Source organism: Anguilla anguilla, chromosome 2, assembly GCF_013347855.1.
Source record: "Anguilla anguilla isolate fAngAng1 chromosome 2, fAngAng1.pri, whole genome shotgun sequence".
Classification (NCBI taxonomy): Eukaryota; Metazoa; Chordata; class Actinopteri; order Anguilliformes; family Anguillidae; genus Anguilla; species Anguilla anguilla.
Window position 1 is genome coordinate 68113714 of NC_049202.1, and position 14970 is coordinate 68128683.

The window sequence follows — 14970 nt, forward strand, 5'->3', positions numbered from 1 at the left end:
ACCTGTTTGCACCGTGACTGGAGTCTTGGCCTCTCTGTGTTTGGGCTGCCGCGGCCCCAGGTGTGGCTGTGCAGGGCTTCCTGTGAGCCTGTAGTGGGCGCTGCGGGGCCCCCTGGCCCTGCTGCTCTTGCGGGGCCCCTGGCCCTGCTGCTCTTGCGGGCCCCTGTACTAACGCAGCGAGTCTCCTGAGGCTGTGACTGTACTCTGCGCGGTCCTGACCTCCCTCTCTGCCCGCCCCAGCTCTGCAGCTCCCCCTGGCCAACGACGGCGGCAGCCGCTCCTCGTCATCGGAGAACTCGCCCCAGCACCACTCCTACCCCAGCCGCCCCCGAAACATGCTGACCCTGCCCACGCCCCCCTACTGCCTGCAGAAGAGCCTGGAGAAGTGAGTCACACACACACACACACACACACACACACACACACACACACACACACACACCCCTACAGCCTGCAGAAGAGCCTGGAGAAGTGAGTCACACACACACACACACACACACACACACACACACTCACACACACACACACACACACACACACACACACCCTACAGCCTGCAGAAGAGCCTGGAGAAGTGAGTTACACACACACACTCACACACACACACACACACACACACACACTCACACACACACACACACACACACACACACACACCCTACAGCCTGCAGAAGAGCCTGGAGAAGTGAGTTACACACACACACTCACACACACACACACACCCCCTACAGCCTGCAGAAGAGCCTGGAGAAGTGAGTTACACACACACACACACACACACCAACACACACACACACACACACACACCCCCTACAGCCTGCAGAAGAGCCTGGAGAAGTGAGTTACACACACCAACACACACACATATGCAGGCACACACACACACACGCCCCCCTACAGCCTGCAGAAGAGCCTGGAGAAGTGAGTTACACACACACACACACACACACATATGCAGGCACACACACACTCCCTACAGCCTGCAGAAGAGCCTGGAGATGTGAGTTACACACACACACACACACACACACACACCCCCTACAGCCTGCAGAAGAGCCTGGAGAAGTGAGTTACACACACACACACCAACACACACACACACACACACACACACACCCTACAGCCTGCAGAAGAGCCTGGAGAAGTGAGTTACACACACACACTCACACCCTACAGCCTGCAGAAGAGCCTGGAGAAGTGAGTCTCACACACACACTCACACACACACACACACACACACCCCTACAGCCTGCAGAAGAGCCTGGAGTAGTGAGTTACACACACACACATACATGCATGCACACACACACATGCACACACACACACACACCCTACAGCCAGAGTAAGAGCCTGGACAAACAAACACGTTAACACACATTCCTGCATACAAATATACGTGCACACACAAACATGAAACACACAAACCTGGCAGCCGTGTATGCACAAAACCTATGCGGACGCACATTAGTGTGTCCGCGCTCAGTCGCCCGGTGGGTTTGTAATGAGGTGTGTGTGTGGGCATGTGCTTTTGTGCGTGTGCGTGTGTATGTGTGTCTAATGCCTCTTTCTCTGGTGTGTTGTTAGTGCGGAGATTGACCAGAAGCTGCAGGAGATCATGAAGCAGACCGGATATCTTAAGATTGATGGACAGGTTAGAGCTTGCATGTTATACGCATACATGCCTGTGTGAGTCACAGGTTGTGTGGTTGGTTGTGCAGTGTGTGATTGTAATCGGTATGGTCGTCTACCTGTAACTCTGTGATGTGTGTTTGTGAGAGAGAAACAGTGCTCAGTGATTGTGTGTGTGTTTGTGTGCATGTGTGAGAGAGAAACGGTGTTCAGTGATTGTTTGGTGTGTGGGTGTGTGCGTGTGTGTGTGTGAGAGAGGGATACAGTGCTGAGTGATTGTGTGGTGTGTGTGTGTGTGCGTGTGTGAGAGGGATACAGTGCTGAGTGATTGTGTGGTGTTTGTGTGGTGATTGTGTGGTGATTGTGTGGTGATTGTGTGGTGTTTGTGTGGTGATTGTGTGGTGTGTGTTTGTGTGGTGATTGTGTGGTGTGGTGATTGTGTGGTGATTGTGTGGTGATTGTGTGGTGTTTGTGTGGTGATTGTGTGGTGATTGTGTGGTGTTTGTGTGGTGATTGTGTAGTGATTGTGTGGTGATTGTGTAGTGTTTGTGTGGTGATTGTGTGGTGTATGTCTCCCCAGCGGTACCCAGCGGAGGTGAGTGACCTGATTAATGAGGAGGAGATTGGCAGTGGCACCTGCGGCCAGGTCTTCAAAGTGCGCTTCAAGAAGACCGGACACGTCATCGCCGTCAAGGTGATTCCCTCACCCGCCGGACTTCAGCCAATAGCAACACAGAGAAAGCAGGAAGTCAGCCGTGTATACACTTATCAATGTATTTCTATATATATCTTTGCTATTTTGTAGTGGTTTAGGTTATACAGTAGTGTGTTGACAGGATAGGTTCACCCGATATGGACTTAGTGCTTGGAAGATCATGATTTGCAGGAACATGTATGAAGGGAAAAGGCAAAGGATGGGCAGATTTGAAAGAGGGGAAAAATGAATTTCACCAGAGCAGATTTCTGTTAGTATTTGTTCTGCTTTGCTTTTTTCTTCCCAGCCAAACCCTTAATTACATGGTGTAACCTATTTTGTCTTTGAGCAGAGTAGTTAAGTGTGGTCCTCCTAACAGTTTAATGATTACTTATTTTATTTGCTTAGAAAGAGGGAAAAGAACACCATTCATGTATAGCGACTTGACTATACTCAAGAGTGTGGCTGTTCAAAGCCAACCTACAGCGCTGTGAAAATAAATATGTATTTTATTCCTGATATCCTCTATTATTGCACATTTGTCAGACTGAATGGTTTCAGATCTTTAGACAAAATGTAATATTAGGCAAGGGAAACACAAAACACATTTTTTTTTATTATTAATTATTTCATTTATTTAATGAAAAATGTCATCAAAAACTCATTGATAACTTTTTTAGTTAAATATGTGCTGATGTTACAGGTTCAGATTTTTCACAGTTAAATACTGTGAGGTACTGTGTTAGTGTAATCCCGAAGCACAGCCCTGAAATCTTACAATGGCAGTGTTGCATTCACACAAGCGAAAGAGAGAGAGGGAGAGGGAGAGGGAGAGAGAGAGAGAGAGAGAGATGGAGAGAGCGGGAGAGGGAGAGGGAGAGAGAGAGGGAGGGAGAGAGCGGGAGAGGGAGAGAGAGAGAGAGAGAGAGAGGAGGCGTGTGAGAGAGTGGCATCACACCCAGTTCAGAAAATGGACTCATTTGGACCCATCCTACCTATTTTATGACGTAGGCCTTTCCTGTATTCCGGCTGCTTTTCCCTGATATCATTATTCGCCGTGTTGATGAATTAAGGCCGAACGACAGCCTTCGCCTCACGCGCGTCCTCTTGCGCTTGGGAATGGGCGTCACGTCCGGTGGTAACTGCCGGTCTCCTGGCTGCGCCCGATTCCTTTTCTGATTTACTGTGGGTGTGTGTGTGTTTTCGTCTGACAGAAGTCAGAATTTCACAGCGGCTTGTTGCTATGACGACGATGATAACAGCCCCATGGCTTGTGTCTCCCGCAGCAAATGCGAAGGACAGGCAACAAGGACGAGAACAAGAGGATCCTGATGGATCTGGACGTGGTCCTGAAGAGTCACGACTGTCCCTATATCATACAGTGCTACGGCGCCATAGTCACCAATGTAAGGGAACTGCGTCAGCTGCCAGTGTTCTGCACAGGACACGGATACCGTGAAACTAACCGCGAAAACCTGTTCACCCTCCAGCTGTCCAAGAGCTGGAGTCAGTCTCCACCATCCACTGTTTTGTGTATACACGCACGCACGGACGCACGCACACGCACACACACACACACACACACATTATTGTACACTGCTATACACTCCACACACACACACACACGTGCTCACACACACATTACTGTACACTGCTATACACTCCACACACACACAGACATACACACACAGACACACATGCATGCTCACACACACACACACACACATGCGCGCGTGCACACACACACACACACACACACACACACACGCATGCTCACACACACACACACACACAGACGCATGCTCACACACACACACACACACACACACGTGTGTCATGTCTCAGTCCCTGGTGGTGTGTAATTATAATGGAGAAACACATGAAAGAGCAGTCCGTGCTGCTCTGTGCCGGCCGGAGGGCTGGAGCGCAGGGGACGCGCAGTGATGTCACACCTCCCCCCCCACAGACGGACGTGTTCATCGCCATGGAGCTGATGGGAACGTGTGCGGAGAAGCTGAAGAAGAGGATCCAGGGCCCCATTCCCGAGCGCATCCTGGGGAAGATGACCGTGGCGGTGAGTCCCTGTCTTCCGATCCGTGTCCTCCTCTCCCCGCCTCTCTCCTGCTCTCTCTGTCATGAGCTTTCTTTCCATCAGGGGGCGACATTGCTCAGGAGGTAAGAGCGGTTGTCTGGCAGTCGGAGGGTTGCCGGTTCGATCCCCCGCCCTGGGCATGTCGAAGTGTCCCTGAGCAAGACACCTAACCCCTAATTGCTCCCAACGAGCTGATTGGTACCTTGCATGGCAGCCTTTCACCGTTGGTGTGTGAGTGTGTGTGTGTGAATGGGTGAATGAGAGGCATCAATCGTGAAGCGCTTTGGATAAAAGCGCTATATAAATGCAGTCCATTTACCATCCTACCATCTTCCTTCTTTTTGTTTCTCTCTTGCTCTGTCTGTCTCTCGCTTGCTTGTTCTCTCTCTCTCTGTGTCTCTCTCTGTTGGAGGGAAGCTCTGACCGGGCCTTTGACCTCTGACCCCTGCAGATAGTGAAAGCGCTGCTGTACCTGAAGGAGAAGCACGGGGTGATCCACCGGGACGTGAAGCCCTCCAACATCCTGCTGGACGACAAGGGCCAGATCAAGCTGTGCGACTTCGGCATCAGCGGCCGGCTCGTCGACTCCAAGGCCAAGACCCGCAGCGCGGGGTGTGCTGCGTACATGGCTGTGAGTGACCCGCCCTGCACGCACGCACGCCCGCACGCTTTCTCTCTTTCTCTCTCTCTCTCTCTCTCTCTCACACACACACACACACACACACACGCACGCCCGCACGCTCTCCCTCTCTCACACACACGCTCTCCCTCTCTCACATGCTCTCCCTCTCTCTGTCTCTCTCACATGCTCTCTCTCTCTCTCTCTCTCTCTCACACACACACGCTCTCACACGCTCTCCCCCTCTCTCTGTCTCTCTCACATGCTCTCCCTCTCTTTCTCTCATACGCTCTCCCTCTCTCTCCCTCTCTCTCTCTCTCACATGCTCTCCCTCTCTCTGTCTCTCTCACACTCTCTCCCTCTCTCTCTCTCTCATACGCTCTCCCTCTCTCTCTCTCTCACATGCTCTCCCTCTCTCTCTCTCTCTCACACTCTCTCCCTCTCTCTCTCTCTCATACGCTCTCCCTCTCTCTCCCTCTCTCTCTCTCTCACATGCTCTCCCTCTCTCTCTCTCTCTCACACTCTCTCCCTCTCTCTCTCTCTCACACGCTCTCCCTCTCTCTCTCTCTCTCACACACTCTCCCTCTCTCACACACACACACTCTCTCTTTCTCTCTCACACGCACGCACGCTCTCTCTCTCTCTCTCTCTCACATGCTCTCCCTCTCTCTCTCTCTCTCACACACTCTCCCTCTCTCTCTCTCTCACATGCTCTCCCTCTCTCTCTCTCTCTCACACACTCTTTCTCTCACACACTCTCCCTCTCTCTCTCTCTCTCTCTCTCACACACTGTCCCTCTCTCCAATCTCTTTCTCTCTCCCTTCCTATCACTCGCTCCCTCTCTCCAATCTCTTCCTCTAGCATTGGCTTTCTCTCTCTCTCAAACACACACACACCCACACACACACAAACATGCTCCCTACATATGAGTCCAATAGTAGTTCTAACACTGAGCACCTCACTGCGTGTGTTTCTGACCTTGGTGTTCAGCGTGTGGGGTTGGTGTTGGCATGTCTAATGGTGAAAATGCTGGGTTTGCTGATGTGTCTCCTCAGCCTGAGAGAATAGACCCGCCTGACCCCAGCAAGCCTGACTATGACATCAGAGCGGACGTGTGGAGCCTGGGCATCTCTCTGGTGAGCGTCCGTCCGTCCGTCCGTCCGTCTGTCTGTCTGTCTGTCTGACCGTCTGTGTATCTGTCTGTCTGTGTCTGTCGATCTGTCTGTCCATCTGTGTGTCTGTCTGTCTGTCTGTCTGTCTCTGTCTGTCTGTCTGTCCGTGTGTCTGTCCGTCCGTGTCTCTGTGTCTTCGCTCCAGCATCCCAGCTCTGAGCACATAACTGTGAGTGTCAGCCTCCGTGGGGGTTGAGGCTGAGGGTGTAATGCCTCCGTCTCTCCTGCAGGTGGAGCTGGCCACGGGGCAGTTCCCCTACAAGAACTGTAAGACAGATTTCGAGGTCCTGACCAAAGTGCTTCAGGAGGACCCTCCCCTGCTCCCGCTGAGCATGGGCTTCTCCCTCGACTTCCAGTCCTTCGTCAAAGACTGGTGAGGCGCTCCCTCCACCCGCGCGCCACCCAAATATGCGCTCAGTACCATCTACACCTGTTCACCCTCTCCACCCATGCACCACCCTCATACACACTTAGACATACCATCTACACCTGTTCACCCTCTCCACCCATGCACCACCCTCATACACACTTAGACATACCATCTACACCCGTTCACTCTCTCCACCCGCGCGCCACCCAAATATGCGCTCAGACATACCATCTACACCCGTTCACCCTCTCCACCAGCAGGCACCCATATGCTAACTAGCTTATGCTAAGCATTGGGCACACGCAATAAGACAACCTCCAGCTGGGTGTAGTGGCACACACAGGCTCACTGTACCTCCACCCATTTATGCTGGGCGGATTCTGGTCCAGGGTGACATACGTATTTACATTGTGTCAGTTTATGAAGCTGGATATGTGGTGATACGTGCGCCCTGGGGTGCCTTTGTTGCTGTAATGTAATGCCTGCACTGGGCTACATGGGAATCGAACCTGCAATCTCTGGGTTACAAGCCCAGTTCTTCTAAGCACTGAACTACATTGGCACCCATCCACAAGGATTCACTCCCTCAGGCTACCTCTACCCTTGCTCAGTTACACATTGACACCCTCACTAAGACACTCCATCCATGCACTGTGACGCTCAATTTGCCCATACCCCTGTACATCTGGAAAATCCGTGTGTGTCTGAATGATGGTCTCAGGTTGCAGCAAATCCACTTGGTTAATAGAATGTAGTTTCGTGAAACTAAAAGGTCGTTTTCGTCTGAAACGGTTCAGTATACCAAAGAGAATTACCGCGTACAAGTTAAAAGACCAGGCTTGATACGGTGTTGGATACTGTCTAGTCTGTAAGGTAATCAGAGCACTAGGTACAATTTAGTCAGGAAAATGGCGAGCATTGTTGGGCTGAATGGCCTGTCCTCGTCATTATGTTATGTCATGTTATGTTACAATTAGCTATAATTGGGTATGCGGATCAGTTAAAGGACATATTTTGAAGTTGTACTGTATTTATATTTGTTATATTTGTATTTTATATTTTGAGATGAGGGTTACTGTTACTGCCTGTGAAAAATACTCCTGTCATGGTGTTATTGATCACATCTGTCTCTCACTCTCTCCAGCCTCACAAAGGATCACAGAAAAAGGCCAAAATACCACAAGCTGCTCGTAAGCATCTCCTGTTTTTACCCCTCAGTCTCTGATGCATCTCTGGGGCAATGCTAACACACTGCAGGGTGTTCCCAGACTAGACCTTCTGTCTGTATGCTTCTAAATGGTCCCAAACTCTGTTAGTTCAGTATGCAAACAACTAAAGCTAAACAGTGAACTCTTGTTATGCGGGCTAGTTCCCATCTTTGCTGCTATACCATGTGCATTAGTTCCCATCGTTTCTGCTATACCATGCGTATTAGTTCCAATCTTTTCTGCTATACCATGTGCATTAGTTCCCACCTTTGCTGCTATACCATGTGTATTAGTTCCCATCTTTATTGCTATACCGTGTGTATTAATTCCCACCTTTGCTGCTATACCATGTGTATTAGTTCCCATCTTTATTGCTATACCATGTGTAATATTTCTAATCTTTGCTGCTATACCATGTGTATTAGTTCCCATCTTTATTGCTATACCGTGTGTATTAATTCCCACCTTTGCTGCTATACCATGTGTGTTAGTCCCCATCTTTGCTGCTATACCATGTGTGTTAGTCCCCATCTTCGCTGCTATACCATGTGCATTAGTTCCCATCTTCGCTGCTATACCATGTGCATTAGTTCCCATCGTTTCTGCTATACCATGTGTGTTAGTTCCCATCTTCGCTGCTATACCATGTGTATTAGTTCCAATAGTTGCTGCTATACCATGCGTGTTAGTTCCCATCTTTGCTGCTATGTCATGTGCATTAGTTCCCATCTTTGCTGCTATACCATGTGTGTTAGTCCCCATCTTCTCTGCTATACCATGTGCATTAGTTCCCATCGTTTCTGCTATACCATGCATATTAGTTCCAATCTTTTCTGCTATACCATGCGTATTAGTTCCCATCTTCGCTGCTATACCATGTGCATTAGTTCCCATCTTTATTGCTATACCATGTGTAATATTTCCAATCTTTGCTGCTATACCATGTGTGTTAGTTCCCACCTTTGCTGCTATACCGTGTGTGTTGGTTTCAGTCTTTATTGCTGTGTCCTGATTGTGTATTGGCGTGTGCGCTGCGTGCGCTAACCGCTCCCCTGGTGTGTGTCCTGCGGTACGCTGCGTGCGCTAACCGCTCCCCTGGTGTGTGTCCCGCGCGGCGGCAGGAGCACAGCTTCATCCGGCGCTACGAGGTGCTGGAGGTGGACGTGGCGGGCTGGTTCCAGGGCGTGATGGAGCGCACCGAGTCGCCGCGGAGCAGCCAGTGTTACACCCAGCATCATCTCCACTCCCTCTTCAGCAGGTAGCCAGAGACAGGGAGAGAGAGAGGGAGAGAGAGAGACGCGCCCGCCCGCACGACCTGGCCCACACCCAGACTGAGGGGGAGGGGGAGGGGGATGGGGGGGGGGGAGCGCTGACGTGCACACGCATGCGTACACACACTCACTCTCACACACGGCCACAGACGCACGCACGTGCACGCTCGCGCACTCTCACGCATGCCCACAGACACGCGCATGCACACACACACTCAACACGCACTCTTACGCACACCCACAGACGCAAACACACACACACACACATCCTCGCACGCACGTACACACATACCACCGATACACACAGAAAGACAGAGAGATGGACAGACCTGACACAGGTGTCCAGTGTGTACCAGGATGGACAGACGGACAGACCGATGGGCAGATCTAGTTAGCGTGGGCTGTCAAAAAGACTGACACTCAGGTACCTGGAGCGTCGTAGTTCTCTTAATCGCATGAGTGTTCATCTCACACACAGTCACATACACCCACACACTCAACACGCAGTCAGAATCTGTGTTACACACACACACACGCACATGCACGAACACACACACACACACATACTGACGCAGGTGTGTTAAACAAGGTCACTCAGACCACAAAGAGAACAGTGTGTACACAGATACACATATCACATTGTGCAATATTTAGCTTGAGGTTGTTAGGCTGAAATGAAATGGTCACATATGTGGAGAGAGATGGGTTGGTAGCGTTATTATGAAATCTTTGAGCGACTGTAGGGACGTAGCGTAGAATAGGTTTATAATCTGGATAATGGTAGTTTCAAATCTAACTAATGACGTACTGGTGCCACAGTAGTTGTGGTCACTTTTTTAAATGATTTATTCACAACATAGGTCATGTGTGGGTTTTTTTTTTTTTATTACAATGTTTTAAGAAAAGCTGTTTTGGAAAAAAAATAATAAACTGCAAAAAAAATTAGGTTTTTGTTGAGCTCTGCAGGGAAGGAGTGTGTTGTCGTGTCAGGATGGCTTTTTATCACGTGCAGAGACTGCTGGGAAGGATAGAGGAAGTGAAAGACTGCAGAAAGGTGGTTGGGAAAAGAGAGGGGGTGGACAAAACGGATGTTGACTAAAAAGACAGCTGGAGTCTTCCCCGGTGGAGAGGAGTGGAAGGGTGGAATTATGGGAGATTGGAGGGGTAATGTTTGGACTGGTGTTCTGAAAGGCCAGCGTGCCTCCAGCTGAGGGCTGATGGAGAGGGGAAGGCGACAGCGAGAAGGGTATGAGAGTTCAGCAGTAATACACCTGAGTAGAGCCTCTCCTGTCTGCCAGAGAGAGGGGGAGGGGGGGGAGGAGGGGGGTTCCTTCGCTAATGGGAACGGGAGAGAGGGGAGGGGAACTCAGTGCATCCCTGGAACACCCTCTTCTCCCCTCCCTAACCCTCCCTCCCTCCCTCCCTCTGTTCCTGTGCATTTCCTGTTTCTCTTCAAGCTCGCGTTTAAAGAAGCGAGCCACTTTTAAGTTGTTTACTTCTGTTTTTGCCAAAGCCAAAGTTTTGAAACGGCGGAGCTGGAGAACGCTGGGTCTCGCTCTACCGCGGGCTCGCGTGCGTTACTCCTGCTACACAAACAGCCCGTTCTCTGGAAACCACCAGCGTCTCGAGCCAAAATGGAGCCGGCCTTGATGCTAATATGTTACACAGTAACCAAATTTATCACCAGAGAGATGGCACTGAATGAGGAAGAGGCGTGTCAGGGAAGTCAGAACGCGAGGCTAAAGCAAGTTGTCATGCAAGTGGGGATGTGAACTGAGAGAAATTAGGGTTTTTTTAGGATGGGACATCAAGAGGTGGACTGAGAGACACGGAAGTTGAAAAGACAGAGAGGAGGAAGCGGGCAGGAACGTTGGACCGGTCAGAGAGGACAGGTTTTTGGAGGGGAAAGGAGAAGCGAACGTGAGATGGAAGGACGACGGAGGATGGTAAAACGAGAGTTCAGGTCTGTGGAGAAGAAGTTTATGGAAACAGAAGAGGGATTTAAAAGCGGTAGGTTGTGAGATAAGGTTACAAGCTTTTTTTTGTTTGTTTGTGGAAGAGAAACAGTGAGCGCTGAGGGGGTACAGAGAGAGGGGTAACAGACGCTGAGGGGTACAGAGAGAGGGGTAACAGACTCTGGGGGGTCAGAGAGAGGGGTAACAGACGCTGAGGGGTATAGAGAGAGGGGTAACACACTCTAGGGCTTTAGGGTTGTTCACCTGAGGCTGTTGAAAAGCTTTTTTGTGGTGTTAAAACCAGCTTGAGTTCAGAAGTGAATTAGACTTTGTTTTTTTTATTGTTGTTAATTGCTGTTTATATTCGTAGTGATCGATTTTGGATGGTTTTTTTAATGATTATTTATTGTATTGCTACTGCTGCTACTGTTGATTTAGACGCTGCTGTCCGTTCTTGTTTTCCCCAAAGCAATTAATTTATTTTACTTTTAAAGCCAAATGAATGAAAGTAATGCAATGTCAGTACAAAGACCAAATATATACAAAGCCTGATAACGACCGTTAACCGGGATGGAGCGGAAGAGCTCTGACGAGAATTCGTAGATTAACTGAATACGCTGTAAGTATTTAGCGAAAGTAGTGCTCTTATAACTTATAACCACACATCTGTTGCACGCGTAGCCCGTGCAGCGTACACCTCACCCTATGCAGAAGCCGTAGCTCGAGTCTGTCTGTCCGTCTGTCCGTCCACACTGACTCCGGCCCTGGCCCTTTGCCCTCCCGCCCGCGCGGGCGTCGGCCCCGGGTCCCCTCTGATTTTCGGGTTTGGCGTGCCGCACCGTGTCAGGCGCAGGTACCATCCTGGGGGACCTGACCCTTCCCCCCAGGGGTCCGTTCTCAAATCGGCCTTGTGACTGGCATTGCCCTGGGGCCGGCAGGGCTGTTCCTCTCACAGTCACAGAGCCAGGTGATTTAAACCCCGGGCATGCTGGGATTGCTGTCCGTTAAAAACACAGTGTGAACGAGGGGACACGCGTGTCCTCAGTATTGCAGGAGTAGAGTACCAGCTTTTGGTGTGAAATATGGAGATTAAAACGATTATCCCTGATTAGATGTCACATGAATTAGCATGCCCAATATAAAGACACATATTTTCGATCGGCGGTTTTGATACTTTCCCTGGCCTTTAAGCAGGCCAGGCTCAGAGCAGTAACTGAGATGGAGGCGCGTTCCGACAAAAAGTGGCCGCCTTCCCTCACTGACGTGAGCGCTTGTCTCTCCTCGGCCCGCGGCTGCCTCACAGGGCAGGGGCAGCGTGGGAGGCGTGCGAGCGTGCGAGCGTGCGTGCGTGCGTGCGAGGCCTAGAGTTCTCATCGTACGGTAGCCACAACTGGAGTTTCCCGACCTTCACCACCACCACCACCACAACTGGAATGTGTGTCACATCTTTAGTAAAGTATAGCTCTGGGAAACCGGGTCTCAGCTCTGGGACCTGCCTGTCTGTCTGTCTGTCTGTCAGTCTGTCGGTCTGTCTGTCTGTGGGTCAGTCTCTGTCTGAGTGGGCCTGTAGGGAGAGTCAGTGAGAGAGGGAGAGGAAGCTCTGGGGGAGGAGTGTGACGGCAGTGACATTATACACCAAAGGTGTCAACAACAAATACAAAAAAAAGAAATTATTATTATTATTATTATGATTATTATTATTATTACAATGATGATATATATACAAATCTGGCTATAGCTAGCGAGGGAGGGAAGGGGCGTTGTGGTTCAGCAGTGCCTGTGTGGAGGACACTTTGAGAGAGGCGGCTGCCCTAACACGGCCCCCGGTCGAGCATTCAGTCTCCTTCAGCCGAGAGAAACGCTTCTTTTCCTTTTTACTGTCCGTTCGCTGCGCAATTTCATTAATTTAAGCTGTTACCATTCAGAGCAGAACCGAGCGTGTGAAGCACCTGTGTGCAGGTTTCTTAGTGAGGAACCCGTGAGTAACGTGCAGACCCCAGTCAGTGGCTTTTTTTTTCTCCAAATGTGATTCGTGATTCCCGCCACCCAAAGAGTTACGCACGCGCTCCGGCGCGAGCTGATTGGCCCTGTGCTTCGGTAACTCGCGGTTACCGTTGACATGACAAAATCACCTGAAAATTACCCTCCCGAAACGGGTGTTTCATTTCAGGAGCATTTCAGCCAATTTGTTGTTGTTGAAAACACCCGGCACGTTTTTGCGACCGTTTCTCAGAGATATTCCCCCCCCCCCACGTGGCGAGGCACTTGCTGGGGTCCCGTTTCAGCGTGTCACCAAACGCACCGGCTGCGCATACAGGCAGGCGTTCACTGAGCGAGTCTCTGAGCGCGTAGACACGCCCGGCTCTCCTGAGCCTGGCTGCGCGACTGGGGGAGCTGTGCTAGCTTAGCAGCCCTCTCCTCGCGGTGCCGCCCGTCTCTCTGGCTGTACCGGTGTGCACGCTCACACTGAAACTCACACTCACACACACGCGCGCGCGCGCACCTGAGAAAGTATTCAGTATGTGTGTAGGCTATTTTTATTATTGTTATTATTATTATTATTTAAGCTTTTAAAGCGCCTGACGGAAGGTTGGCTGCGTGCCCCTCCTCATTCTTTCGGCCATTTTGTTTTTCTGTTTTTGTGGCACGCGGCCTCCTTTCGGTCAGGTTCTGCGCGCGCGCGCGTGTGCGTGTGCGTTTCTGTGGGTCCGTGTGAAAGGTCAAGCAGGTGAAAAAAAGGTTTTGAATATTAGCCCTGGTCTGTTAGCATGGGCGGTTTGGAGTACATGCCGCCGGGGTGCCTGCCCCCCGAGTCACCGTGGCGACGGTGTTAGGCCGAGCCGGCGCTCCGGGTGTCCTCTGGGCCGCACTGAACTGTTCCGCCCCTGTGCATGATGGGAAGGTATTCCTCATGGCCCCATCTGTAAGTATACCAAATATCATTTTCACTATGCAGTCATTCGGATCGCTGAGCGTGCTTACGGACGCATCGTGTATATACACATGTATGGTGAAATTTGGAGTTTGTGACAATATTTAAAGTTTTTTTTGTTTTGTTTTGTTTTGTTTTCTTCTTCTTCTTCTCTGTCTGGTGGAAAACTTGCTTTTTCGGCCAGTCTAGAGACAGAGGGAGGACGGGAGGGCGCAACAGGTGTTTTGAATGAGCTGAGGATTTACTTAAGGATTGTATTGGGGTGGGTTGGGGTTTAGACTGGGTTGGTAGTTGGGGTAGCTAGTCCAATGCTGTAAGTATATCAATTGCATGTTATTGTCACTGATGTAACTGCCATTGATTTTAGGTTATGGTTGGGGGGGGGGGAACACACAAAACTCTATCTTTATTTATAATTTTTACATATTATATATTCTGTTTTTTGTTTTGTTTTTGGAAATGTTGAATTGTTGACAGGAAAAGACACACTTTTGCCTTTTAATGTCTTCTGAACTTATTGTAATCTGCTTTTTGCAATATATTTACTTTTTTTGTCATTTGGTTTCATGTGAATGCCAATTGTCATTTTTGTTAGTCTTTTTTTTTTCTATCATGTCCTTTGAAAGTGTTTGTGTAAATTTTTCTTAGTGCATCCGTTTGAGTGTTTGGGGAGGGTGTCTTTGTGTCTTGAATTGTGTACCAAAAGGCGCTACATTCATATGTTTTGGTCCATTGTTTTATTTTCTTATTTATTTGTTAAAAAAAATTTTTATGTTCAGGGCAAAGACTACACCAAATTAAAAGGAGGCGTTTGATGTTTCTTGAGAAAGTCAGAGGTGGGGTGGGGGGGGGGGGGTGGGGGGGTGTGTGGCAGGGGAACGTCCCCTTCAGAAACATGGGGACAAAGGTGTGTCTTTTTCTTCGGTTGTGAGCGGAGCGGGGGGGGAGGGGGGGCCTGGCTGGGCGTGGCATCGCCTTCTGGGCGTGGCCCCCCCCCCCCCGTCTGTCCCGCCCCGTTCCTTTGAGTT

At 50.1% G+C, this 14970-nt stretch overlaps 1 protein-coding gene across 2 annotated transcripts in view; it reads left to right on the forward strand.

Moving 5' to 3' along the window:
• Positions 1-9127, forward strand: part of map2k7 (mitogen-activated protein kinase kinase 7) — a 20557-nt gene extending 11430 nt beyond the window's left edge. For both annotated transcript variants that reach the window (XM_035400440.1, XM_035400449.1), the window contains 10 exons: positions 241-385; positions 1585-1651; positions 2210-2323; positions 3610-3729; positions 4290-4397; positions 4867-5046; positions 6090-6170; positions 6437-6579; positions 7721-7766; positions 8906-9127. In XM_035400440.1, the coding sequence (XP_035256331.1) occupies positions 241-385; positions 1585-1651; positions 2210-2323; positions 3610-3729; positions 4290-4397; positions 4867-5046; positions 6090-6170; positions 6437-6579; positions 7721-7766; positions 8906-9046 (1145 nt within the window). In that variant the 3' untranslated portion in view covers positions 9047-9127. The remainder of the gene's footprint in view (positions 1-240; positions 386-1584; positions 1652-2209; positions 2324-3609; positions 3730-4289; positions 4398-4866; positions 5047-6089; positions 6171-6436; positions 6580-7720; positions 7767-8905) is intronic.
• Positions 9128-14970: the final 5843 nt, after the last annotated feature.